The sequence below is a fragment of the Labrus mixtus genome, chromosome 12 (genome assembly GCF_963584025.1).
Source record: "Labrus mixtus chromosome 12, fLabMix1.1, whole genome shotgun sequence".
In the NCBI taxonomy this organism is placed as follows: Eukaryota; Metazoa; Chordata; class Actinopteri; order Labriformes; family Labridae; genus Labrus; species Labrus mixtus.
The window spans coordinates 4,926,227-4,951,949 of record NC_083623.1 but is presented as its reverse complement, the minus strand read 5'-3'; the positions used below and the strand labels follow the sequence as shown (position 1 = coordinate 4,951,949).

General features: G+C 40.4%; 1 protein-coding gene across 2 annotated transcripts in view; it reads left to right on the top strand.

Annotated features, from left to right (window-relative positions):
- Window positions 1–2,600: 2,600 nt before the first annotated feature.
- Window positions 2,601–25,723, top strand: part of fam184ab (family with sequence similarity 184 member Ab) — a 167,432-nt gene continuing 144,309 nt past the window's right edge. The window contains exon 1 of one of the 2 annotated variants that reach the window (XM_061051617.1): window positions 2,601–3,354. In XM_061051617.1, coding sequence (XP_060907600.1) covers window positions 3,193–3,354 — 162 coding nt within the window. In that variant the 5' untranslated portion in view covers window positions 2,601–3,192. The remainder of the gene's footprint in view (window positions 3,355–25,723) is intronic. The other variant, XM_061051618.1, reaches the window with a different exon arrangement.

Here is a 25,723-nt window from a genome sequence, read left to right as displayed (position 1 = left end):
GTAGTTATCTGTTTGAAAGCCTTTTGTGAACGGTTCCTACTTTCAGCTTGGATTCCAAGAGAGCACATTGAATTCATCAATTGTTAACATTTGAAATCCTCATTGGGGGAATTACAGCTCAATTATGTAGAGGCACACATGCAGTGAATTCCCACTGTGTTAAAAAAAAAAGAAAAGAAAAACATGTGGAAGCAGAAATAGCAACCATAGTGTTTGCGTCATCCTGGTGATTATGAGGCACTGCCTGCAGCTGCCATTTCCAGCCAGTTTACATTTTTTATTTCACTTCAGTTAAGCTTTGATAGATGATGTGACGTCACTAAAATTCAACTTGGTGCATTCATGTTCCATGGAAGAACTGTGTTTTTACATGACCTCCCTGCTGGCATAAAAACTCAGAAAGGAGGACAAATAAAAATCTGAGAGTGACTTGTTCTATTTTAAGGTTTTTTTTCACATCGTTTTTTAAAAAAAAGTAGAAAACAATGCTGAACGCAAAAACTACATTTATTATAAGTACTTCCAATTTTGAAGGAAGACCAACCGTGTTTCATTTGCACAACATTTGCTTGTCGTGTTTTATTATCTCCTTGGGACCAAACGAAGAATTAAGAGAGTTAACATTTGTTTTCTGACCAGATGGTGGGCCAGGTTTAATCTTTATGAAAACATGCAATGCCGTGCAAGTCGAGGAGAACGGCACACGGGAGGATGTTTAAATATGATCTTTCTCGGATGACACTGAGGAGGGACATGACAGCTTATGACAAAGCAGTTGATGCACACTCAAACCTCTATTACATAATGTTTACATAGATTCAAATGTGAGAGCATTTTTTCAGTTATTCCATGAATTTCAAAAGATACTTTAAATTAAGGCACATACTTCATTTAGAGCCATCTAACATTTGGTATTTGTGTTGGAAATGAAAGGTATACAGTGCATTTCATGACCCAATGTGGTATGGATCATATGTCATGTTTCAGTAAATAATTCTTTGCTGTGTTAAACTCAAAAGTTTTTCATGTTTCTCAAATATGAATCTTCATGCTTTATTTACATCGGTGAGAACAATGATGTTTAATACAAATACATCAAATATAAGTAGAGTAATAATGTGTTTAAATTCAGAACATTTAGTCACACACATTTTACAAAATTATCTATAAACTGATTATCCTGAAGCTATGATTTCTCATCTGTAAATGTGGTTACCGCATTTCAAATGATGACAACCTGCATGTATTGTGACAAGCATCCCTCCATCCATTTATCAATTAGGCTACATCACTGGTACCCATATGGATTTTTTAATAATCATGGTTGACATAAACATGACGGAGTGCAAGTGTAGCCAACTGAGCGTTATTGATCTAAACTTTAATCAACATTGTTTTCATCATACCTGGAAAAAATAGCAGAATTTCAGCTCAAGCAAACATTAAAATAAAATATTAAAGGTAAAAAAAAAAAAAAAAATCATCCACCCTAAATAGACTATGACCTATTTTAGATTTATTTCTAAATTACGTCCAAGGAAAATGATTAATGATGAAGGGTCGATGTGATGAGACGATGACTGATTGTGAACCGGATAATAGATGCCAATTACTGGGAATAGGTCCAGATAATTGAGCCAATTTAGCTTCACTGATTGCCTCGAACCGTCTGTGAATAGGTTAGTGTATATGTGCTGTAATCTCTCAACACGTAGGCTTTTATTTCAACCAAAAAAAAAAAACCCTGAGAGAAATCTCATATAGCAACTAAAAAACAAGCAAATAAATAATCTACGCCTACAAGACCTCAATTTGTATAAATATGAATCATGGTGTTACAAAACAAAAACAACACATACACCATGAGTGTTATGTCTCGCTCAGAGGTGGTGTTTGTCAACAGGCATGGCAGGCAACTGCTTGGGGCCCCAGACTAGTAGGGGGCCCCTGATGGCTCAACAACTTAAACCCAAAGCAGTGACTCAAAGTGTGCAAATTTTGCAATGACAGTAGGAAACCTCCCTAAGGGGGCACTCACTTATGTTGCCCTGCTAACTGCGCATACATTATTGCTGTGATAACCAAAGAGTGTCAGTGAAAGTTAAAAAAAATAAAATAAGGGGCGCTGGTGGCGCAGTGGTTAGTGCGCACGCCCCATGTATGGAGGCCACAGCCCTCCAAGCGGGCGGCCCAGGCTCGAATCCAGCCTGTGGCTTTCTTCCCGCATGTCATTCCCCACTCTCTCTCCCTGATTTTCGACTCTATCCACTGTCCTATCTCTCAATTAAAGGCACAAAAGCCCAAAAATAAATAAAATAAGAGAGTCTATAGGAGAGAAAAAGAAACACGAAAAAGGTTATTATTGGGATACTGGCAGAGAAAATGGTAATGATAATGAACGCTGGTTGGAGGGCCCCCCAATTGATTTATGCCCCCCCCCCCATACTCAAAAATCACCACTGGTCTCGCTTTCACGTCATGTTCATTCCGTTTCTCGCTCTTTAATATGCTTCCGAACCGAACCAGTTCCTATCACCATTTTTTTCCCATTACACTTGAACGCAGCGCTGCTCCCATCCTACGTGAATGCAGCATAAACTGTTGAGGTGATCCATGGCAACAAGAGGCGCAGCAACCAACCGCGGAGTATGTGACAGACACACACACACACACACACACACATACACACACACACACACACACACGCGCGCGCCTTCAAATCTCTACACACACACTCTCCGTCAATGTAACCGGAATGAACCGAGGACGAATCACTCTTAAAGGCTCCCGTTGAGACATTTTCGGTATCAAGGTGACCGACCGGGAGGAGGGGGGGGGGGAAGCCAAGTCAGTCAGCTGCCCCGAGAAGAAGCTCCACATCCCCGCGAACCAGGTGACAGCTGGACCCGCACCTCGGAGCTCTCACAACGGACACATTTTTTTTGAAACGGACAAGATGGTAGCGTGAAAATTTAAAGAAAAATTGCAATTTTTTTCCGGTGTGCTCATAGGCTGCAGAACCTAAGCAAAATGAGGCAACATTTTGACATTTGTTGGGCTAAACAAGCGTCAATTTTTTGACTATTTTTCGGTTTTAAAAATCCCCCGACACTGTCCCGGGTCCTCTCCGCCTCAGCAGCAGTTTATCACCACAGTTAATATCCATAAAGCATCTGAAGCATCATAGTGAAGATGGCGACTGGGTCGGGTTGGCAGCCGTATTACTGCCCTGCCGGTCAGGGGAAATTTACAACATCCTCGGGAACCAGCATGTCTTTTCAATCCGGCATCGCCATGGAATATACCCAAGACCTGCACCTGAAGATGAGCAAGAAAATAGCACAGCTAACAAAGGTAAGAAGGGGCCTTCCTTTCTCATCACTCTCCCTGAGCGGGTGTATCAACCTTAGGGTTAGACCCCCTCTGTACCTCCCGTTCTGGGGGGGAACGACGCGTGCACCAAACTCCATTAGGAATTTGTCTAATTTAGCCATTTAGCTGTTATTGGTGATGATTCGCTTAACCTATGACAAGTTGTTGATTAACCTCCGAAGTGCAAGAATCTTAGAGTACTTTCGGCTGTCACATAATTAAAAAAGCACCAATATTGTTGATGAAAATAATCAACTTTCACTCTGCCCTCAACGGCCGTGCACGGTGGAGGGAAACTGGGATTTGGAGCGGAGAAAATGACTAAAAATATCATTTTAATTGGAAATCCGTGCTGCTTTGTGTTTGTATTGCATGCCGAATTAGACACAGCTCCTGTCTGGATGCAGAAATATCTTAAGACATAGCGATAACAGCGTGCATTGAAGTCAAAAAAAGCAAATGAGTCTAAAACTCTGCAAACATCCAGTGGGGTTTGGTCGGCGTCCCCGCTCGTACGACACGCTTGGGAGGTATACGAGCTGCCGCCTGAAGGCTAAACCCCGCTCTGTTCGGATGCTGCATCCATCAATAGGGGGGTGTGGGGGGGGGGGGGGGGGTCATTAGCGACGACAACGATCAGACCAGTCATGATTCACATTTGCGACCGCTGACTGTGCTGGCATTTTGTTTTACTTGTTGTTCTGGGGGCCTTTATAAATAATTATGCAGCTAAATAAGGCACTCCCCCCCCCCCCCCCCCCCCCCCTCCAAACTTTGCTCCCTTATGACAACAAGCATCACTTAGAAGTGAGGCTCAGATTGAAAATAAAATACTGGCTTGCCTATTTGTACATCCTGCTGTACAATTCCCTTTACTCCTTCCTCATTTGCTTTTTTAAATCACTCCATCCTATGCCCCCGCTATTCCCATGTTGTTTTAATGTGTGTGTTGAATTTGAATTGTTCTGCCTTTTGATGTACATTGCACTTAAATATTCATCTGTGCAGTATAACATCCTGATTTACAGCAGCATGCATTTCCTGTGAATTTGCAGAATATATTATATTTATGGGCTGATTATCAGGAATTATTCCATTAAACATTATTTTTTGCTTAGGCTGACATGGGAATGTTGTGCTTCCACACCTTTGGGCTTTCAAGGGCATTTCCAACGCTTCTTGCCCCCCGGGGGAGCAGTTCTTTCATCTTCTCACTTGTGCCAAATGACAGGGTTGAAAAACTTCTAACACAAAGAAGCAACCTCTCCACAACATTCACCTGCGGGGTTAAAGTGTGTTTACGGCTCCGGCGTGTTATTATCATCAAGCTTAAGGACTGTCGGTGCCTCAAATCTGTTTCCAGGTGGTCTTTGTGGAGACGCCTTCTCTTTTTTGCTTCTGAATGTTTGACTTAAATATCACCGACATCCTCCAAGGATTCACCGCTCACATAAGATAGATGCTCTCAGTGCTTCTCTCTGCGATGAGGAAGTGGAGGCTGAAAAAAAAAAGAAAGAAAAGAAATCATAATTCTGCGGCCTTGTGTGCTGTGTGTGTGTGTGTGTGCCAAGCCTTTGAGCAGTATTGGCTCTTTAGAGTCACATTGAGAGGAAAATAAAAACCTTTTTCACCTGGTTATCTTATTCTCTAGATCATAAAATCCAGAGATTTCTTTTTAACATACAATAAAAAATGTTTTCCTTTCACCATGAGGCATCAAATGAAACCAGCAGATAGATTTTTATGTAGTCAGTGCACATATTCCTTCATACAGATAATCTCTAAACTTTCACCTCTTTGTTCTGATCAGAATCCATCACAGTGAAACATTTAATGATTTAGCATAACTAAGTGTAATCCCGTATTGATGTTTCACAGAGATCTCAAAGAAGCAACTTGGCAAATTTGAAAAAAAAACAAGGAAAAAAACCCACTGTGGTGTTGGATGTTAGCGGTTATGTTATCACACACTTGTGGAAAAGATCTATAACGAAGACAAGATGGTCACTCAACTGGAAAGTAACAACCCATGTAGGTGCATTAGGGCTGGGTGTTTCCCACAACCCCGCCGGGATACGATTTGATTTTGGATAATGACCATGTCCTACACAGAATTGAGAATAACACCAGAGGTATATTAAGGATCCTACAACTTCACACACTTTAATTCAGCTCTTCAGAGATCCTAGAAATACATTAAAATATTTGAATCCCAGAGCGATGACTTAAGGTGTTATTATGAACTGCACCATGGGTCAACTGTCTTTCAAAACTATCATCGCAGCTTTGCAGCCACATCGATTCTCTAACATCTGCATCCACACAGGTATTTGCAAGGATGACATGGCTTTTATTTTTCCCGAGATCATGACTAATATGAATTTTTTTATCACAGGAAAACCAGCGTTGTGTTGAGGTATTGAGAAAACAGAAGAATATTACTCATTATATGAGAAAATGGAGAACATAATATGGATGAATAACCACTTAAGGCTTCCATAAAAGGCCAATTATTTTAGTTTTCTTTACACCCAGAATGTGATCCTGTTATCAGGAGAAAACTAGCTTTGTTATCTCTAGATAATGAGAATAATGAACCAGTTTTAATGGAAACAATAACGGCTTTGTCATACTGAGATAATGAAAACAATTATCAGAAACAGAATCAGCTTTGTACGCTTACACATACATGGAATCTGACTTTGATAAACTTTGCAAAAGTATACCATTAAACAACATTTTGTATGAACTATAAACACACAATAAACAAAAGACTAATATATATACATATTAGTCGAGATAACGAGACAACAAGTGCTATTTATGAACTTGTTATCATGTGGAAACCAGCGTTGTTATGTGGAGAGATCTCGAGCAGACGACTGTAAACGACTCATCAACGCGGGAGAAAAAAAGACAAAGTGAAACGTGGATGAAATGTAAAGGATGCATGTCCCCTCAGGGCTTCCGTACAAAACAAAACAAGTCTTGTTTCTCGAGATAATGACATAAATAAATCGGTTTTTAACGGTAACCACGCGGCTTTGTCATCCTACGTTAACCTGAGATAATGAGAACAACAAGGCCAGATAGTTTTTTATCATGGGGAAGCCAACGTCGTTATGTCGAGATAATGAGAGAAGTCTTGAGAAGACAAACTCTAAACGACTCATTATCACAGAAAATGATACACAGATGAATGTCCACTAAGGGCTTCCGTACAAAACAACTCCAAACATCATCTAAAAGAGCTTTTCAGAAGAAGAGTGCGCTGTAACCAGCTGTGCTAAATAGACATTATAAACACATGCTTCTCTTCTTTTGCTCTTCTTCATCTCTCTGAGGAATAGAGCGGGTCGCACACAGTATCACCAGTGTCTAATCATCTGGACACTAATGCTTTTGTAAACCTCTGCTGAGGATTACTCGTCCTACATTGTACAATTTAAAAAGGAACATCGAATGCTTCATCATGCAGTGTTTTAAAAGCTGTGTGAGGAGCGCTTTGTGTGTTTTTTATACCATGTCTCAACTCAGTTTGGGGGCCGGCTTTTGATGTAACTGTGAAAAAAGGATGAGAACATCAAAGATTACGGCGGTACATTTCAGCATCAATGAAGAACACTGAGAAATTTAAAGTTTCAAGTAGAAAAACAATGCAAGCAAGCCCAAAATGAATCATCTTCATTTGAAACATTGTGAGTGCTGATACAGTGTGTATTTCCCTGAGGAGGGCGTCAGAAGATGTGCAGATGAAAAGCTCAGGAAAGCAGAATTTCCCGCGTTTTATTCACCAGCAGAAAACAACAGTGACAGTGAGTGATATTTTCACATGTCAAGTCACATGACCTGACCCACACACACGTTCCCACAGGCGTCACATCTGAGCCTTTGCATCTCTCTCGTGCCGCGTTGTATTAGGGCCTCAACAAACCAGGGGGGGGTTGAGATATAGTGCCGATAGCACGCCGGCCATCTGCTTGCTCCTCACACTGACCGCTGCTGATCTTTGCTGCCGAGTCAGAGCTGCGTTCAGGAATAAATAGCAAAAACCTTGAAACCTCTCCGAGCAGCCCTCTGACACATTACTGGCTCTGAGTGCTTTCCGGCTTCCTCCGGCTTGCTGCGTCTGACGATGACTCAAGAGTGATTGAGGCAATCTGAATTTTTTAGCTCAGACTTTGACTGGCCTATTTTAAAACCCGAGTGTCTTTTAGTGTTCTCGCTCGGCCGGTTTGCATATCATTATTGATTAATATCTCTGCTTCTCCCTTTTTTCTTTTCATACTATGATTTTTTCTTTGTCTTTCATCATCTTTTTTTGACTCGTCTATTCGTCTTAGTATATTCTGGTTTCTTACGATGTGTGCTCAAGAAAAAAAAAGTGTGCAGCAGCAGTGTCGTCACTTCAGTGCACTGCACGCCTGCTTAGCTGTAAAACTTGGCCTCTCTATACGCTTCATGCACAGTCAGTAAAAGCAGTCATTGATTGCTATTCTCCCGTGACGTTGAATTTTATGATTCATGATGCAGGTCTTGTTTGCAAGCCACTGTCATTTAAAGCTTCATGCGGTAATTTTTAATCCCACAAAGCTGCTTTCTGGCCCTTTGTGTGTAGTTCAGGCTCTGCACGGATTTTACTGTCATCATTTTTTTTTTTTTTTTTTTTTTCGGAAAGCCGCATTTCATAAGTTACACTCTCTGATGGTTTTTTGCCCATACTGTAGGGCCTCTGTCAAAAAAGAAGGGACTGTGGGGGATTTTGCTGCTATGGCAACAAGTTTTATATAAATTATAATTCAGGGCAGTGGTGTGTTAGAATTGGGACGAGGGATTTTTTTTTTTTTTTTTTTTTTAAAGGGATAAGCCTCATTTCGTTGCTGGTTAGCGGTGGATGTGGACTGAACGTCTCTGGTTGTTGTCACAGCGCTGGGAAACGGAGAGGGCAGCGTGTCATTTTGCATCGTCAGGAGGATGCCTCATAACAAATACATTGCCTTGCCTCTGGGTGTGTGTGTGTGTGTGTATGTGTGTGTGTGTGTGTGTGTGTGTGTGTGTGTGTGTGTGCCCCTTTGTGTCATCAGCAATGCCTGACTGACTTTAGTGTCAAACTGAATCAGAAATAGACCTCTGAGCTCTCTGTGTATTTCTGGACGAAGGGATTGAAAGAGACAGAGATAGTAAAATACTGTAGTACACAAAGTGTGTGTGTGTGTGTGTGTGTGTGTGTGTGTGTGTGTGTGTGTGTCTAGTGTTTGCAAGTCATTTTCTGTGGTGCTGCAGACTCCACAGAAGCGACTCGTTCCAGCCGAGAGTTTTTGAAAAGCTACTCATTGACCACAGCATCAGAAGCTCTCCTGTTATTCTTCTCCCTGCTCTTTAAAGTCTCTGAATCTTCACTGAGTCCAGATCCTGCACCTCTTTATGACATTATCCTGCAGACCCTGTGGAATAACAATACCAGTGTCTGTACAGATATCAGCTTTCAGTCAAATATTACACACACACGATTGCTTAAAAAGGCCCCAAAAATCAATACAACGCTAGTCTAAATCAAACAAAATGAAAACCTGTTTTGATTCCACTGCAACAAAACTACAAGTCATGGTCACCCATTATTGAGTAATGTCTTTTTTTAATGAACACAAATCGCAAGCAAACACCTGAACACTGTCGAAATTGCACAAATATATTACATACCGTATATAATCAGACAGTGTTCTCTCTCTTTTGCTCGCGACAGCTTCGGTTGAAAATGAAGATTTTATGAAAGCTTTAGTGATTTTCGATAATAGTGATCATTCAAATAATGGAGATTTAATCATTTTAAAACAGGTGGGATTGAAAGTATGGAACATTTAGACAACCTATGCATGGTCTACATGGTCTGTGCAAAACAGGTCTGAAACTGAATGATGACTCATTGTTATTAATCTACATCACTTGGTTTGATATTTGCTGATAAATGTCACCGTATCGTGAAAACTATGGATCAATGTGTCCATAGGCTTAAACGACATCCTCTAACATTTTTCTTCATCACAAAAACAAGCAAGAACAGATTCACGTTTTAAGTCGATGGATCAGAGAGTTGACCTTCTAGTCTCTCAGAAAGTGACTCAAACTGATTTATAACTTATGAAAAACTTAATGATTAACGTAATCATTGACAATAAAATGCATGAATCCCTGCAGCTCTACTGCAACACTAATCCAACATGAGATAGGCAGAGTCGGTGTTTCTCATGATAATGGATCAAAACGCTGAACTCTGAATTAAACAGCATGGATCCCCTTTTTGCTCAAGAAGCAGTTTGTTGTTCGTGCTTTTTCTTCGTTCATCCATTATCTCAAATTTCTGCCTTGTGTTTCCTCTCTCTCTCTCTGCCGGCGCTTTGTTCTTTTCAAAGAGACAGAACAGATGGAAATTCACACTGACACCGCCGTCTAATCTATAAGGCTGAGCAGCTGGCTCACTTTACGTCTTTATCATATAAATATTTCTAATTGTGTGGGAAAGAGATGATATAATAAGACAAACTATTTGCAGATAATAAAGCAGATCAGAGTCTCGCCATTTTGTAAAAAAAACTTATTTGGAGAAATAGTTTAAATCAGCAGAAAAATGGGAGGTGCTTAAACCAGTCACGTTCATTATTCTGGCTGAAAACACAGCTCACAAACACACTGTCATCCCTTGGCAGACACATTAAGACCGAAGTGTGTGTGTGTGTGTGTGTGTGTGTGTGTGTGTGTGTGTGTGTGTGTGTGGGACATAATCCAGGGGTGGTAGTGCAGCGATCTGTGTAGCTTGGGCTCGCTTAGAGAGCAGATGGTCAGAGCGACATGACTCCAGACATGGGAATAAAGCAGGGCTGATACGGCGGGGGGATTTTAAAGGTCGATACTGCTCATTCCAAACCCGAATCTGCAGCTTTCTGTGCCAATGTTTTTGCTCGACTAAACATAAACTATATTTGAACGTCCAAAAAGATGCATATTCTGTAAATATCTTTTCGCTCTGTGCGGAAGAGTATTCTTGGCAGACTGCAGAAGTACTCCCACTACTACAGCTTTCACTGCTGCTGTTACTATTATTACCCTTCTGTGGAACTGTTGCAATCACCGCTCCATCTGCTGTTACAACAGTCCCTGTTTGGAATTTGGGGTGCGAGAAGCAGAGGCTGGGTTGAAAAAGCGTTGATAATGGAGGCGCCGGTTTAGCTCAGTTGGTAGAGCGGCGCCCCCCTGTAGACTACAGGATGCAGGTTTGCCTCCTGGTCATATCGCTGATTGGTGCATGTCATTCCCAACTCTCTCTCTCTCCCCCTCATTTACAGTAAAGCTGTACGAGCTGCAGACCTATAAAAAACCTTGATAAGATTCTTCTAATTGATTAAAAATGGCGGTGAACACACAGCGGGAGCTTCACATACACACACTTAAACAAGCACACACACACAGCACTGATTCGCCCCGCTCTATCAGATGTGACACATTTCTAAGGACTTCACCCCACCAGCATGTCCACAAGGTACACATCACAGGCGAGGCGTTACAGGGGCGTAAGAATCCTGCCTTCAACTGGCTGTGTTTTGCAGTAGGTCGAATAAATTCTGATAATTATTAATCAAGCTAAAATAGAAATAAAAGTCAATCAATCAATCAAACTTTATTTATAAAGCACCTTTCAGACAAATTAAATTGCAGTTCAAAGTGCTTTATAAGAGTGCAGAAAAGTTATTGATGGAAAAGTAGTTCATAAAATCATTGAGAGACTAATGCACACCAGTAAGAATAAAAAAAAAATATATAAAAATAAAATACAACGCATGAAAGCAATAAGATATTAAAATGAATACACAGGAGAAGAAGAACAAATAGTCAATAAATAATCAAGATATACAATCTGTAATCTCAAAATCTTTCTATCCCAAATACACATTCAAACCATACTTGCCATACATCCCAATGTTCAGGCTTTAAAAAAAACAGTTACAGTTGAGGTACACACTCAAATAATCCCATCTTCCCCATCATTACTCGAGCATCATTGATTCATAAGAAAGAGCGCTCTAAGCTATGTTCAAAAACTGCTAGGAGGAAGTAAAGATGCACTCAAGAACAAGCTGTGTGGTCTCAGGAGGTAAAGCTAGCATGTAATGCACCTCTGTATATTTCATGGAGAGTTATTGTGTGCGGAAGGTGTGAAAGATTCAGTGTGCGAGACAAACAGAACAAGCTGACTGACATTTCATTATAAGCTGTTGTGTTTTTTTTTTTTTCATGGGAGAAAAAAACGGGAAATGCACGGAGGTGTGATGTCACCGCTTTGGTCTCGAGAGTCTTTTTTCTGGAGGTGACAAAGTGGAAACTCTGCGGCCATGAATTTCAGCTTTGTGATCTCTAAATGTAATTTTGGGAGAATGGAAACACAAGGGCGTGTGTGTGTGTGTGTGTGTGTGTGTGTGTGTGTGTGTGTGTGTGTGTGTGTGTGTGTGTGTGTGTGTGTGTGTGTGTGTGTGTGTGTGTGTGTGTGTGTGTGTGTGTGTGTGTGTGTGTGTGTGTGTGTGTGTGTGTGTGTGTGTGTGTGTGTGTGTCAGTGTGTTTATGCCGGCCTGCTGCTGTGGGGAGTGCAGCTTATTAACCTCTGCAGGATGCTTCTTCACTGATTGTCACAATTCTCTGTCAGATTTCATTAAGATACACACACACACACACACACACACACACACACACACACACACACACACACACACACTGTTCATAGACAGGGGGAAAGATATGGGGTGAGAGAGAGGGGCATATTGGCCTCAAGCACTATCCACTACAAATAAAACACTCCTGACGTGCCTGTTACTTCCAGACACACATGCTCAGACACACACACACACACACACACACACACACACACACACACACACACACACACACACACACACAGCGGCTCGTAGATTAAGGGAGGTGTGTTTGGAGGATAATTTGATGAGTCATTCTTAATGTGTGACCTTGAACGTCTCCTCCGCCTCTCGGACAGCCAGAAGCTGCATTTCTTACTACGCTTCCTCTGGCTGATTTTAGTTGGCCGATTGCAGCAGCCAATGGTGTCGTCGTAGCAACAATTGCAGACAACAGAGCAGCGCCAATGCACGGCTGGCTGGTACAAACGCTTCGTTTATCCAACACATTTTTGTTCTTCTTCTGTGAGGACAGTTTCCAAAGATCCTGTGAGGGCCTCCCACCTTCAATATGATGGAGATTTGTCTGTAAACACAGACAGTTTGTTTTTATGAGGCCTGTTAAGAGATGTCTGAGCAGAGAACTCATTCCAACATTGTGTGGAGGGATCAGACTAGACAGGCTGTAAGAGATTCAATAAAACCTACCTTACTGAAGTTTTTGAAATGTAAAGACATGTTTTGTATCACAGTAAATAACACCAAAGCTGTAATATCGGCTTGCCCTAAAAGTCACCCCACTTGGACGGTTAAGATTTCTTTTGTTTAATACAAGTGTGTATTTCAAAGGAAGAGTGGACACATCTTTGACATGTTTGACTTTCATATTTTCAATGCAGGTTGTATTGGGGGCATCAGGAAAAGGTTGAGTCTATTTCTGAGGAAGATGTGTACCTGTAACATTTTTTTAAAGGAGGGTCGTTTTACGCACACTATGAGGGATTGAAGGAAATGGTAAATGGACTTGAGCTTAACGTTTTTCTAGTCCTCTGACTACTCAAAGTGCACACATACACAGCGATTCGGGGTTAAGTCTCTTGCCCAAGGACCCATCGGACATGCCGCCCAACCATGAATATTGGGGTAGAATTTCACACTAAGATATGATACTGTTAAAAATCAGAAGTTGTCGATACCACAGAAACAAAAACTAGAAGTCCTTGGCCCTCAATGTTGGGTAACTTCATGTTTTTCATTACCAAGAATTGCAAGCAAACTCCTGCACACTGTCTTAATATCATAAATACATTGACAATGTTTCATACAAATAATGACTCTTTGTGTATATGTGGGCATGTGTAAGTGTTGTGTACTGTTTTGTCCCTAATCTGATTTTTGTATCATATTCATGATTGTTGAGACAGCTGTTTTGTCTCTCGTATTCCTATGTTTTTTTTTTAATCTTCAATGTAAAGCACACTGAGCTTACCTGTAATGAAATGTGCTTTATAAACAAACTTCTATTCTATTCTATTCTTCAGCACCCAATTGTTGCCCACATATTTATCTCTTTCAGTCACTCATAGTTCGGTCGATAAATAGTTTTCTGTGCTTTTTGAGCTTCATTTTATTCACTACCTTCAATCAAAATGAGTACCATTGTCTGAAAAACCAGCACTGTCAAAATCCCACTTGGCCATTAGGCAGAAATGTGAAGGAGCAGGTTCATATGAGATCTGACAACATGAAGCCTCAGCTCAGCTGTTATACACCGGTCTCGTCTTTCTCATCCTTGTTTGTTCTTAGCAGTTCAGCGGTAGAGGAGGAAAATATGTCTTTGCTCATTTAGGTTCCAGCTTGTTCTACTAAAGCAAAAAAAATATGTCAGGACATAAAAAACATGAAAGCACTGAGAACAGGACATTTCATTTCCCTTCATGAGACAGTAAAAGGCGAGCTGTATGTAACACTTCATCGCTTTGCCACAAATGGCCTGCAACAAGCCTCGCTCTAGACACAGGATTGTTTAACTGCGAGGGCTTTCAGGTGATGTAACCGTCCTTCTGGTGGCCATATTGAAATGGAGCAGCTTGTGGGCAACAGCATCTGCGCAGAGTTGTGTTCGTTGATGTAATAGATCCACGTCATCACATTTGGAAGAGAAACAGGGGAATTTTTGAAGTATTGACACATCGCTTTTGAGCAATATAAAAAACATTGCATTACAAAATATGCAATTGACTTGGAGTTAAAATACGGACAAAACGGACATTTTAATGAAGCTTTTGCCGAGTCTAAAGGTGACGAAATTGTGCACAAATTTGTTCAAATTGAAGGGAAGCATCTTGTGCTATGTCTTGTTTCAGACCGAGCGTGACCACAGCATCTGCTGGTAAACAATGTCAAATTGGTTTGGTTAGCTATTGGTTTGATGTCAGCCATAAGTGGACACTTGAGGAACTCCATTGGCTTCATTTTGCTATCATCTTGCTACTGCAATGTGATACTTGTTCATTACTTTTTCACATCTCACTTTCATTTTTGGGACTCATCTGAAAACACACGATCATTTAATTGAGCCTATTTCATCCTCTTACCAAGTCTTGAAGCCATTTCTAAAAGTGGTAGACTTTCTTTGTTGTAATGCTAATGTTCTGTGTTATATTGAGGATTGTACAGGATTAGGGCTGGGACTCTTTGGGTGTCTCACGATTCGATTCGATTTTGATTCTTGGTGTCACGTTTCGATCTATTTTCGATTTGAAAACTATTCTGGATTCATGATCCAAAGTCTATTGTTGAATGAGTTCATATTTCAGTTTCTACTCCAGTCATCTGTGAGACTGGCTGCATTTCTTGCTGCTCCATTTGGCATTTTTACTGAGTTAAAGAGCTAGCCTTAGCACTTACCACTTTTTCGCCAAAAAATAAATAAATCGATTTTTGGAAGTTATGAATCTATTTAAAATCTTAGAATATAAGAATCTAAATTTTTACATAAATTATTTTTTTTCTCCCACCTTTATACAGGATAGGCAGAAATATGCCATTTGGGCTTCAGCGTATTCCTTTTTGGTCTTTGATTGTTTGAATGTTATTGAGTGAAATGGACCAGTGTAAACATGTAAAGTGTTTTTTTTTGTATCTTTATTGGAATATCCGCCCACAATTCTTTGGACTCTTCTTATTTTTAAATGAATGACCACATATAAAATATATTCATGAATAAGCTGCCATTAATGTAAAAACCTATAATCAAAGCAGTCTAATGTGGAAAAAATCCAAAAGTAGCTGGTTAAATTCGCAAGTTGGTACATATTTGGATGAAAAATCGATAAAAATCGAAACATGGGCCAGATTCTTTTTACTCCTCGTTCATTTCTTTTGACATCAAGCCAATCTATTGTACCTCCTTCGGATGCTTTTTATTACAGCCAACAAACCCCCCATGGATCCGCCTTATTGCATTATACTGTCTTAAGACCAAAAATATTGAAGTGTGGTCTTAAACATTGAGATTTTTTTGGTCCCAAATTTAATAATGTTGATAAATTATCCATATCTTAAATGGGTGAATATCTGAATAAGCCTTAAGAAACCAATTTTGCTCGAGTGCCACTCTGAAGTGAAGACCTCCATGCTGACACCAGCCCACACATTTAACCAGAAAAGGGAGCTTTTTGGCAGACATTGTCAGTAGCGGGTAAGCGTCAGGATTTTAGAGGCTAAAGTCAGCTTCGACTTTCTCTTCTTTTTCTTGGCAGCAGCCTGAGTCTCCACGGCCACAAGGGACCTGTCTTTACTCACCAGGTTCTTATTTCTCCCTCCTGATGGGAGAGACATTAAAAGCCCGCCCCACACTGGCAGTTAACCCTCCTTTTACCATTAGTAGCATTCAGATGGGTTTTTAAAACTCTACTCGGTGGAACGACTATGGCCTCAGGCTGTGGCTTCCACATTATGCGTTTGCTGAGTAAGGTGAACCACTTATTACGTTTTACTCAGCAGGGTTTACTTTACTCTCTCACTACTGTTAACAAATGTTTGTTATGGAGATGTGTTTCTAAGATGATACAATTTATAACACATTTAATATTTTGGTTGCAATAACCGGTACAGGGTTAAAACTCAGACAATGGCTTACTTCACAGGAAAGGCAACATTCGTTTTTAGCCTGATTGGTCAAGACTAGCCAGATACGTACACAATATCTTAGTGGTTTAGAAATGTATAAAATGTTTCCAAAACAACCTGCATGAATTAATTTTCATCTATTTTCAACTACTTTTGACTGATGGGACGGTGAACTGGTCTGACATCAACCCAAGGATAATTACACACAATTCAGAATGAGATTTAACTGAAGACCCCCAAACAGAGCTGGCTAGAGCAAAATGCTCCACTAATTAATAAGCAGAGGCCAAAAGGAGCAGTAACAAATTATCCCTGAACTTTAGAGTTCACACTCTTTGTCTCACCCCCCAAAACACACATTGTGCTTTTAATGATTATGACGCAATCTTATGACTCACTTGAAGAGAAGTAATATGAAATTTGACCAAAGAATAGCAGCAGTAAACCTATCTTCTAAAGGGCTTTTCAGATACTGACGTTTCTCAAGTCCATTTGTTACCATATACAGACAAAAAACGTATGTTTATGACCAGTACAGAGTACAAAGGAGGTGACACAGTCTGAATTTCACAGGTTCAAAAATGTTTTGGTACAGAAATGTTTCCAATGTGCAGGGATTTTTCTTGCTATATTTAGTAATTAGTAAACAAGAAATGAGTATGGTACTGCCTAGGACTTATACTTTTGTTGATCATGTATCGAAGGCAGGTTTTGATATTGATTTTTACTAGTATTGTATTGAAGTTTAAAATTCCAGTATTGTGACGACCCTAATCAGAACGCCTCTCCACACCTTAGTTATACATGTTTTCTCCATATTTAATTGTGTCTGTGAGAGAAGCAAATGTTGACAGCTAATGTAAGCAAACATAGTGACTCCTTCTATAGTCAGTTCTTAGTAAAGAGCTGGACTTTGTTGGCACTGCGCAGGCTGAAAACTGGACGTGATGTAAAGAAAGGAATCGTCTGCATATAGTGCACTTTTATGACACCAATTTCAAGAAGCCTGTTTGATTCATTTTAATAATCGACATATCCATAAAAAAAACTATTATTAAGATGATAAAGTTCCCAAATGGGCAGCTAAGGACTATAAAGCTTTTCTTTCAGGTTCCAATTGCCCTATCCTTTTGTTCTGTTTTCTTTTTACCAAAGACCCTGGCCCGTCTTGGCTCTTTCTATAATTGGCAGGACTGTTTACTCCTTTCTCCTTCGTGTCCTCTCTCCATGTCACTGTTTATCTGTCTGTCCTTCCCTCCAGCTAAAGGACATCCAAACAACAGCAGGGCTTGCTATGACTTCACTAGGCCCTCAGCCTGCCTTCCCATTAAGATAAGATGAAACTGATTCCTGGGGGGATATTTGGGCAATTTTGAAAGCAGGCAGTCACAGGGCACAGCAAAGGATGAATATAAAGAGTCAAAATGGGGTAATAACTGGACACTTATTTCATGACATGTTTCTATGAATTGAACAAAATCTGTATGAATCAAATTTTAAAATGGGAGGACTTTGGAGGTGAGCGAGAAAGTGAGAGAGAAAAAAAAGAATCAGGGTAGTCATACTTTATCTCAAGATGGAAAACAAGGGTTTATACAGTTCATTAGCCAAACTTGTGTGTACACTTCAGCAGTTTGTGCAAAATATATTTGAAGAGAAAAATACATATCCGCTTTCCATATTAATTTGGGCAAATCAATAGAGTGGTACTATGGGAAATCCCTGAACCTGACTTCACTCTATTTGAGAGATTACAGTAGACGGCGAGGAGGCGAAGATTTGAGCCGTAATCTTTGAGAAAATAAATTGACAAATTCTTCAAAAGGATTTATTTTTTCTTCACAACTCTTTGGAGTATTTCAGACAATCTTTAAAGATCTATTTATACTCTGCCCTTACTGACCTGTCTTTACCCTGAGTGGCTGACTGTTTGACAACCCCATGACTCAGCATTCCTGCTTTTAAACCAATCAGTTCTCTGAGAGGTGGTTTATGTCCAATCAATAAGGCTCATTCTCCACAAATGCCGAGCTTGCTTCTTGGTCTTACGCTAAGTTAAATGTACCCTTAATTCATTGTTGTACTTTATCCCTTGATGTTTTTTTTTTGTCTTTATAATTCATGGTGCAGCATTTAAGACAGTTTGGCTAAATGTACAGTGAAGTAAATCATCATTGTCCCAAATGTAGTCTTTTAAAACTCTGGCTCTGAGTTTAAGAATTGATCAATAATTGTGCAGCCCCAAGTTACGGCTTCATGTCAAAATCCACCTGTTTTATCAGTAATGAAAAAAGTAGGCCTACAACAAAGAAGAGCCTCCCAGCTTCAGTAACCACAGAGCTGTAGATTCACCCTACTTGTCCAAATTAAATGATGCTGTTGATCCGGGCACCCTGCTGCTCAAAGGAGCTGACAACCCAAAACCTGGAAATGCTGCTGCTTCACAACCTTGAAAACACTTAACAAGAGACAATTCTTCTTCGGCCCAATCAGCAATGCAGCTGCAGCCAGCTGTGCAAACCTTTAATTATTGTAAAGTCAAATTAAAGAAGAACTAAAGACATGCTTTTTCTTCACCCTGATTCTGCATTTTGAACTTTAAGAAAGATGTCTCCGGGGGCAATGGTGGCACAGTTGGCAGTGCGCAAGTCCCATGTATGGAGGCTATGGTCCTTCTCATGTGGGCGGCCCAGGTTCCAATCCAACCTGTAGCTCCTTTCTCGCATGTCATTCCCTACTCTCTCTCTCTCCCTGATTTCCATCTCTATCCACTGTCCTATCCGTCCAGTAAAAGGCACAAAAGCCCAAAAATAAATCTTAAAAAAAAGATAAAATGAAAGATGTCTTATTATATTTGTGCAGAGGCAATGAAGGATTACTGAAAACGTCTTGACATCCTCAGGAAATGTTACTAGAGTTGCAAAGGTTCAGGCTGACCAGATAGCAGCGCCACTAACTGGGATGATAAAGAAGCCCGGGAGCCAACTGGTAGTACGTATGCTGTTGACTCACGCGATGACATTGAGTTTCATAATCGACTGTGATGTCAGAGTGTTTTTTCTGTTTGTGTTTCTGCTTCTTTATGCTCTGAAATGTAATGCACTGTTTTTATCAAATAGAAGAATTTAGGTCATAGAAAGGTTGTAGAGATTAAAGGTTGTATAAATTCATAGCTATTTTAAAACCTTTCGTTCAGTATATGGGTTTATCAAGTATTTTCAGGTCATTGTAGCCAATGGCGTTGTCTTTCAATACTAGAAGCTTCAGTATGATACAAGTAAAACTCAAACATTATCAATCGTGGGTGCATCGGTTTAACATCGGTATCTGCTGATATTGGCGCCCTGTTGACAGATAACGACTGTGGCATGATCCGATGTAGTAGCCAATGTTTATGTGTTGTGTGGTATCATTTTACTCTGGCTTCTGCATTTAGTACAACTCAGAAAAGTGTTTTTATTTTTGTCACCTGTTGGACAAACTCTGATCAGTTTTCATGGTCAAACATGAGAGGAAATGCTGGCAGTGTGGGAGTCTTACTCCAAAGAAATAATGAAATAAACAACGTAGAAATCGGCCAAATTGTTATTCTAAACATCTGTATCGGCCCTGCTATCAATGTCCATTTCAATATGAAATGGAAGTCCTTAGCACCCAAGATTGGGTCATACTTTGTTTTTAATTACCAACAAAAAAGAAGCAAATTCCTGCACAGTCTAAATTGCACAAATACGTTTTGGTACCAAAACATTACCAATATGTTTGTGCATTTTTAGACAGTGTCTGCAGTTGTCCTCGGAAATCAATCCATTCAAATGTTTCATCTTGATAATCACAAACTCTCTTGTATTTTTTGATTAATTTGTACCAAACTTTAAAGAAAGTTACGACTAGCATTTCTAATTAACTTCCTGACTCTATGAAATCAAACTCAGTTTCAAGAATGTCTTCAACTTTTGTACTTTGCAGTGTTTGGCTTGTAATGAAAATGTGATCCTAGGAAATGAAAGATAAACACCTCCACAGAGCTCTCGGATTCACTAGTCATCAATGTTCAATAATGTGAAATCCAAAAACAAACTTATGTGCATCACGCAGCTGTAGCTTAGTTACGCTTCTTAATTTTTCTTGATGAAATGATTGCTGGGAAGACAATGGGCTCATGAATCAGCTTAGAAATGATATAAAGATGTTAGCATGAGAGTGGAATGGCTGTTTTCATTTGAAAAAGTTGGTCAGTTAATGTATTGAACATATCAGTGGTGTTTAGAGGGGACAGAGGAGAGCAGCCATAGCGAGGCCGGAGAGACGAGAGGGGTTTAACAGAAATGAAAAGGACGGCAGTTGAAATATTTGATGTGGGCTCTGGTTTTATTGTGACTCCTGGTAGGGAATGGATTTTTCTGTAAAGACTTGAAATATACTGCGTCCTGTCGTGGCTTTAACTGAATGTATCTTGATACTAAATGTGACATCATGAATAACCACAACAAGTTGCTTTATTGTACTTGCATGGCCTCTGTAGCTTGAATGATATTTTAGCAACTGAAAAATGACATCAGATCATCAAGTATGCATCTTTTCTGATTTCATTAGATCATTTGAAAATGTCACTGTTAACTGCTCTTTATTCACACATCAGTTCTTCTATTCATCATCTAAACCTTAAGACTCTGAGCTCCTTGTCATCCCAGCCAGCACCTCAATGCAACCACACATTAACAGCCAGAGTGGAACAACCAAACTCAGGCCCACAAAGTTTCCCCACAACCTAGACGTCACGATTGATGACCAGCTAACATTTAAGGCTCACGTGGCCTTGATTGTCCGGTCGTATCAATTTGCCCTGTTCAACATCAGGATGTCAGATATTACTTGTCAGTGTAAGCTGCACAGCTCCTGGTACATGCTCTTCTGATATCATGCGTTGATTACTGTAGCTCCTTACTGAAAGGAATCACAATCAAACCTTTGCAGATGGTTAAAAACGCAGCAGCACTGCACTGTTCATATCCATCCACCTAATTTAAAACCCTCCGGCTCGCTTACAAAACCGAGTTGTGTTGGATAAAAGCATCTGCTAATTTTAGAATCTGTAGTCTAATTGTTCATGCAAATAATGCAAATATTTACATCTCTGAAGTATGTAAAACATTTTCCTTAACCCCAAGGAAACATGCAAAGATTTCCAGATTAGTCATTAGTCATCTATTGATTAATCCCCAAATATTTTGATAGTAGCTTTACATTTTCAGTCCTTTTTTTATAGGAATATAACTAAATGTTCCGACTTTCTCCTCTTAATTGAGATTACCTTCTGGTTTCTTTACTCCTCAATGACAGTAAACTGAATATCTGAATACACAAACATATGTTTGTGTTGTCAACTTGGACTACTGAGAGGAAGGGATCAGCATTGTAAAACTTAGTTAACCTATAGGTAAGGTGTGCCGGTAGCGTAGTGGTAAGTCCGCTCGCCCCATGTACGGAGGCTATAGTCCTCCAAGCGGGCGGCCCAGGTTCGTATCCACTGTCTCTCTCTTCCTGATTTCTGACTGTCCTACCTCTAAGCAAAGGCATAAAAATCCCAAAAGTAAACCTTAAAAAAAATAAAAATAAAAAAAAGCCAAAAGTTGCACCACACAGAAGGACACTGATCACCATTTCTTTCCCTCACAGGAAGCTCCCTGACGTTCACACTAAGTCAACACACTTCATGGTTACAATAAATCTTAACTAGCCACACTTCAAACTGCCCAGTCTGCGCCCGGCCTGCGACGTAAGTGGAGATCTCTTGGTGTTACTACTGTTAGCTTCTCTGTCTTCATAACGTGTGGACAGTCGACTGTGGAGTCACAGTTTATTACCACTTCAGCAGAATGATCCTCTGCTCTTCTTCTCCAATGCTCACTTGCTTTTTCCTTGTCTGTGTATGTGTTTGTTAGACAGCTCTGCAGGTGAGCTGAGACACTGTGCCCTTGTCTCTTTTATCACCCCTTTAAACAGACATGCACACACACACACACACACACACACACACACACACACACACACAGCGTCTTGGCGTTACTGCAGAGTGACAAGCGAGTTTTTTCGCCTGCGTCTCCGACTTGATGGAGCGATTAAGAGCACACACATGTGCAAAAGCGGACCAGTCTCCTCTCAGGCTTGACGTTTTTCACGCATTGTTTAAGCAGGGCTCGCTCTTTTCCTACTGCGTCTAAAATACGACAAATGATGAGATCACACAGACGCACACAGACGCACACACACACGCCGACGCATGGGGAAACAGAGAGGCTGCAGGCTACAAGTGCTACAGACACTGATGCCATTGCTAATGGAATTCAGTGTGCTGCGACTGAGAGCAAAAAAACAGAGAGGAAGAGAGAGAGAACAAGCCCTGCTATTTCCCAGAGGGATCCTGGTGCTGTGCTATTCTTAACACTTTCTCAGTAATGACCGTCCCATTCATACATCACATCTTGTGCTATGCGCAGGCAGCTAGCAGTCTTCTTCTGTGATCATCCCTGAAACCATGGTGTCCATTAGTCCACACATTCAGAGTCCCATTATAAATTGACGACATGTAAGTCAGTAGACCCTGCAGCTATAGAGGGTGACCTCTAAGCCTGTGAGCTGTGATCTACAGCATGACTCGACAGAAAGTGATCACACCTTAAATGATTTTCATGCTCCAGCGCCTGACCCGCTGCTGGCAATGGGACGAGGGGAAAGGCGGTAAATCAGACAACACAGTGTGGTGGAGATCGACCGCCGAGCCGCTTCGTTCTTCTCCTTCTTTTAAGGTTTATTTTTGGGGCTTTTTTTAATGCCGTTATTTTTCGAGATAGGACAGTGGAGAGAGTCCGAGAAGGGGGATAGAGAGAGTGGGGAATGACATCCCACAGGAGCCACATGTTTGATTTGTACATGCCGGTTCATTCTGCAGTTTGCTTCTTTACTGTGGTCTGCATGTGTTAGTGGTTCATTATCTACTGTATGTTTGTGTTGCGATCACATATTTCACTCATAGCAAACTGACATAACAAGAACCCAACATGAAACATGATCAAGTCAGATAAAAACTACATTTTTGGTTTTATATGTAACTCTATCCAATACAGAAATATGGTTTTACTAATTACAATATACATTTAGGTCAGCTTTGAGAAAGTATGGTGGATTTATAGCCAGATAAGTAAGGTAGTCAAATGTTTTCGGGGCGGCTGTAGCTTAGTGGTAGAGTCGGTCGTCTCTCAACCGGAAGGTCGGGGTCCGATCCCCAACTCATGCAGCTTTATGTCCGATGTGTCCTTGGGCAAGACACTTAACCCCAAGTTTCTGCTTCATATGAATGTGTATGAAAGGATGAGTTACTTCTGATTGTCACTTTACAGCAGCCTCTACCATCAGTGTGTGAATGTGTAGGTGTGACCTGCGGTGTGAAAGCACTTTGAGTAGTGAAGACTAGAAAATAAATATACAAGCTCAAGTCCATTTACCTTTGTTTGATACTTTTAGACACCAGTTATTTTAATGATCATGAAAATGACTGAAGCTAAAAGACTGCACATCTTCAGTCATGCTTTTAACCATGTATATTTTTAACGAGATGTTGCCAACGTATTTGTGCATATTAGACAATGTGTAACTGGCAACCTTTTTTTTAACAATAAAAATTGTCCAATATAAGGTGCCAATGACTTCTATTTTTGTTGCTGTAGTATCAAAACATGTATGGTTTACAATTCTGGTCTTGTGACATAAAATTAATTGAATTATATTTCGTGAGAAAGGTGAAGACACAGATTATTTCTTTTTGCTTCTTGTCAACGCTGTGAATGAATATCTGAGAATTTTAGCGCCTACATTGAATATTTATGAAATAATCTTTTGCATTAGAGCTGGAAATCTTTGGGTGTCTCACGGTTTATCACATCCCGTTGTTCCTTCCTCAGTCCCGCCCTCCTTAGTTCCTGTGTTATGGTTGCGATGCTTTAAAAGAACCTGTGCGGCCCTGGTTTTGGATTAGCCTGGATGTGAAGTGTGTATTTGGTTAGATTAGAGTCTGAGCGTATGTTAAGGTAGCTTCATAAAGGCGACAGGATTGATTCAGAAATATGTGATGGAAGAATTAGTTTGCCTGATGTTTCATTTTCAAGTCCAAAGGAAGTCCTTGACTCTCATGGTCTCATTAAACAGAGAGATGTTACTGATGTTCTGCCAGGTACAAAGCTGTTATTGGAAGAAAGAACCAAACGAGGCGGGGCTTAGAAAGGGTCAATCAATACATCAGGCCAAATTGGTCAAGACATTATGAACCAAGCCTATTGATTATTGTAAATAGATGTGTATTGATTGTATACATTCAACAAGTTATGTATAAAACATAAAAAAAACATATAAAAAACATTTACCATAACTGCACTATGAGAAGATATTCACTGTGAATTGTCATTCAAATCATGTAAACCATTCCTAAAAGTCCAGTTTATAAAAACAAAACTAAAAAGTCTCTCTCTGTTTGCCTCTACAGAGGATCAAATCTGTATTCAGGAAAGGATATGACCAATATGTGGCTCTGCTTCTGTAATGAAGCTGTCAATAACCAATGTTTTATTCATTATGCACTAGAAAGAATTCCCAAAATGCTTACTGCTCGCCTCCAGAAGTTTCCTCCAGGCTGTCATTGAACGCTGGACTCGTCAGACACTCAAAGTTTTGTTGCAGTAATCAGACTTAAAAATGTAGAATCCGTACACAGGGATCTGGATTTTCAGCTTGGGAAGTGATCTGGTTTCCGTTTGTGGTACAGTTGTAGTCCGAGCTGAATAGACCAATTACATTTCAGCAGGCTTTTTGTGTGTGCATGAAAAAACATCCGTTACCAGAGGCAAGCATCTTTGATCAGTCGATGATAAACGACGATTGCCGATAGGTTCCCAGATTGATTGTTATTGTAGCCACTGTGATGCATTTAGTGACAATATGTGATGAATGAAATCTGACTTGTACCAAAGTATTGGACCTGCAAAAGATTTGGTGCCTGTATAACCCTGCAAGGTAGAGAGAGTGTGCGAGGAATATATTGGTCCACCGTTCCACTGAGATAACACACCGTGCAGATAGAGCTGACAACTTTTAAGACAAGAGAGAGACATTAGGGTCACCGAGAGAGACAAGGGGAGAAAGATTAAGACAGGATACGAAGAAGAGGTATGGCAAGGCATGAGTAAGCAAGAAAAATCCAGACATCAGTGTGTGTGTGTGTGTGTGTGTGTGTGTGAAGGGGACCGTCATCCTCTATTCCACAGGAGACTAACTGGGAAGCAGGTGATGGAGCAGCCTCATCATTCAGCCGCTGTGGACACATATCCACACACACACACCTCTAAAACCAGGCATCTGAGGCTGAGGTCAGATTAGATCAAGCTGTCGTTGCCACAGCCAAGCATTGTGTGTTTGATTTTGTGTGTGTGTGTGTGTGTGTTAAAGATAGAGAGAGCGACAGAGTGAAAGTGTGTTGGCAATGCTGA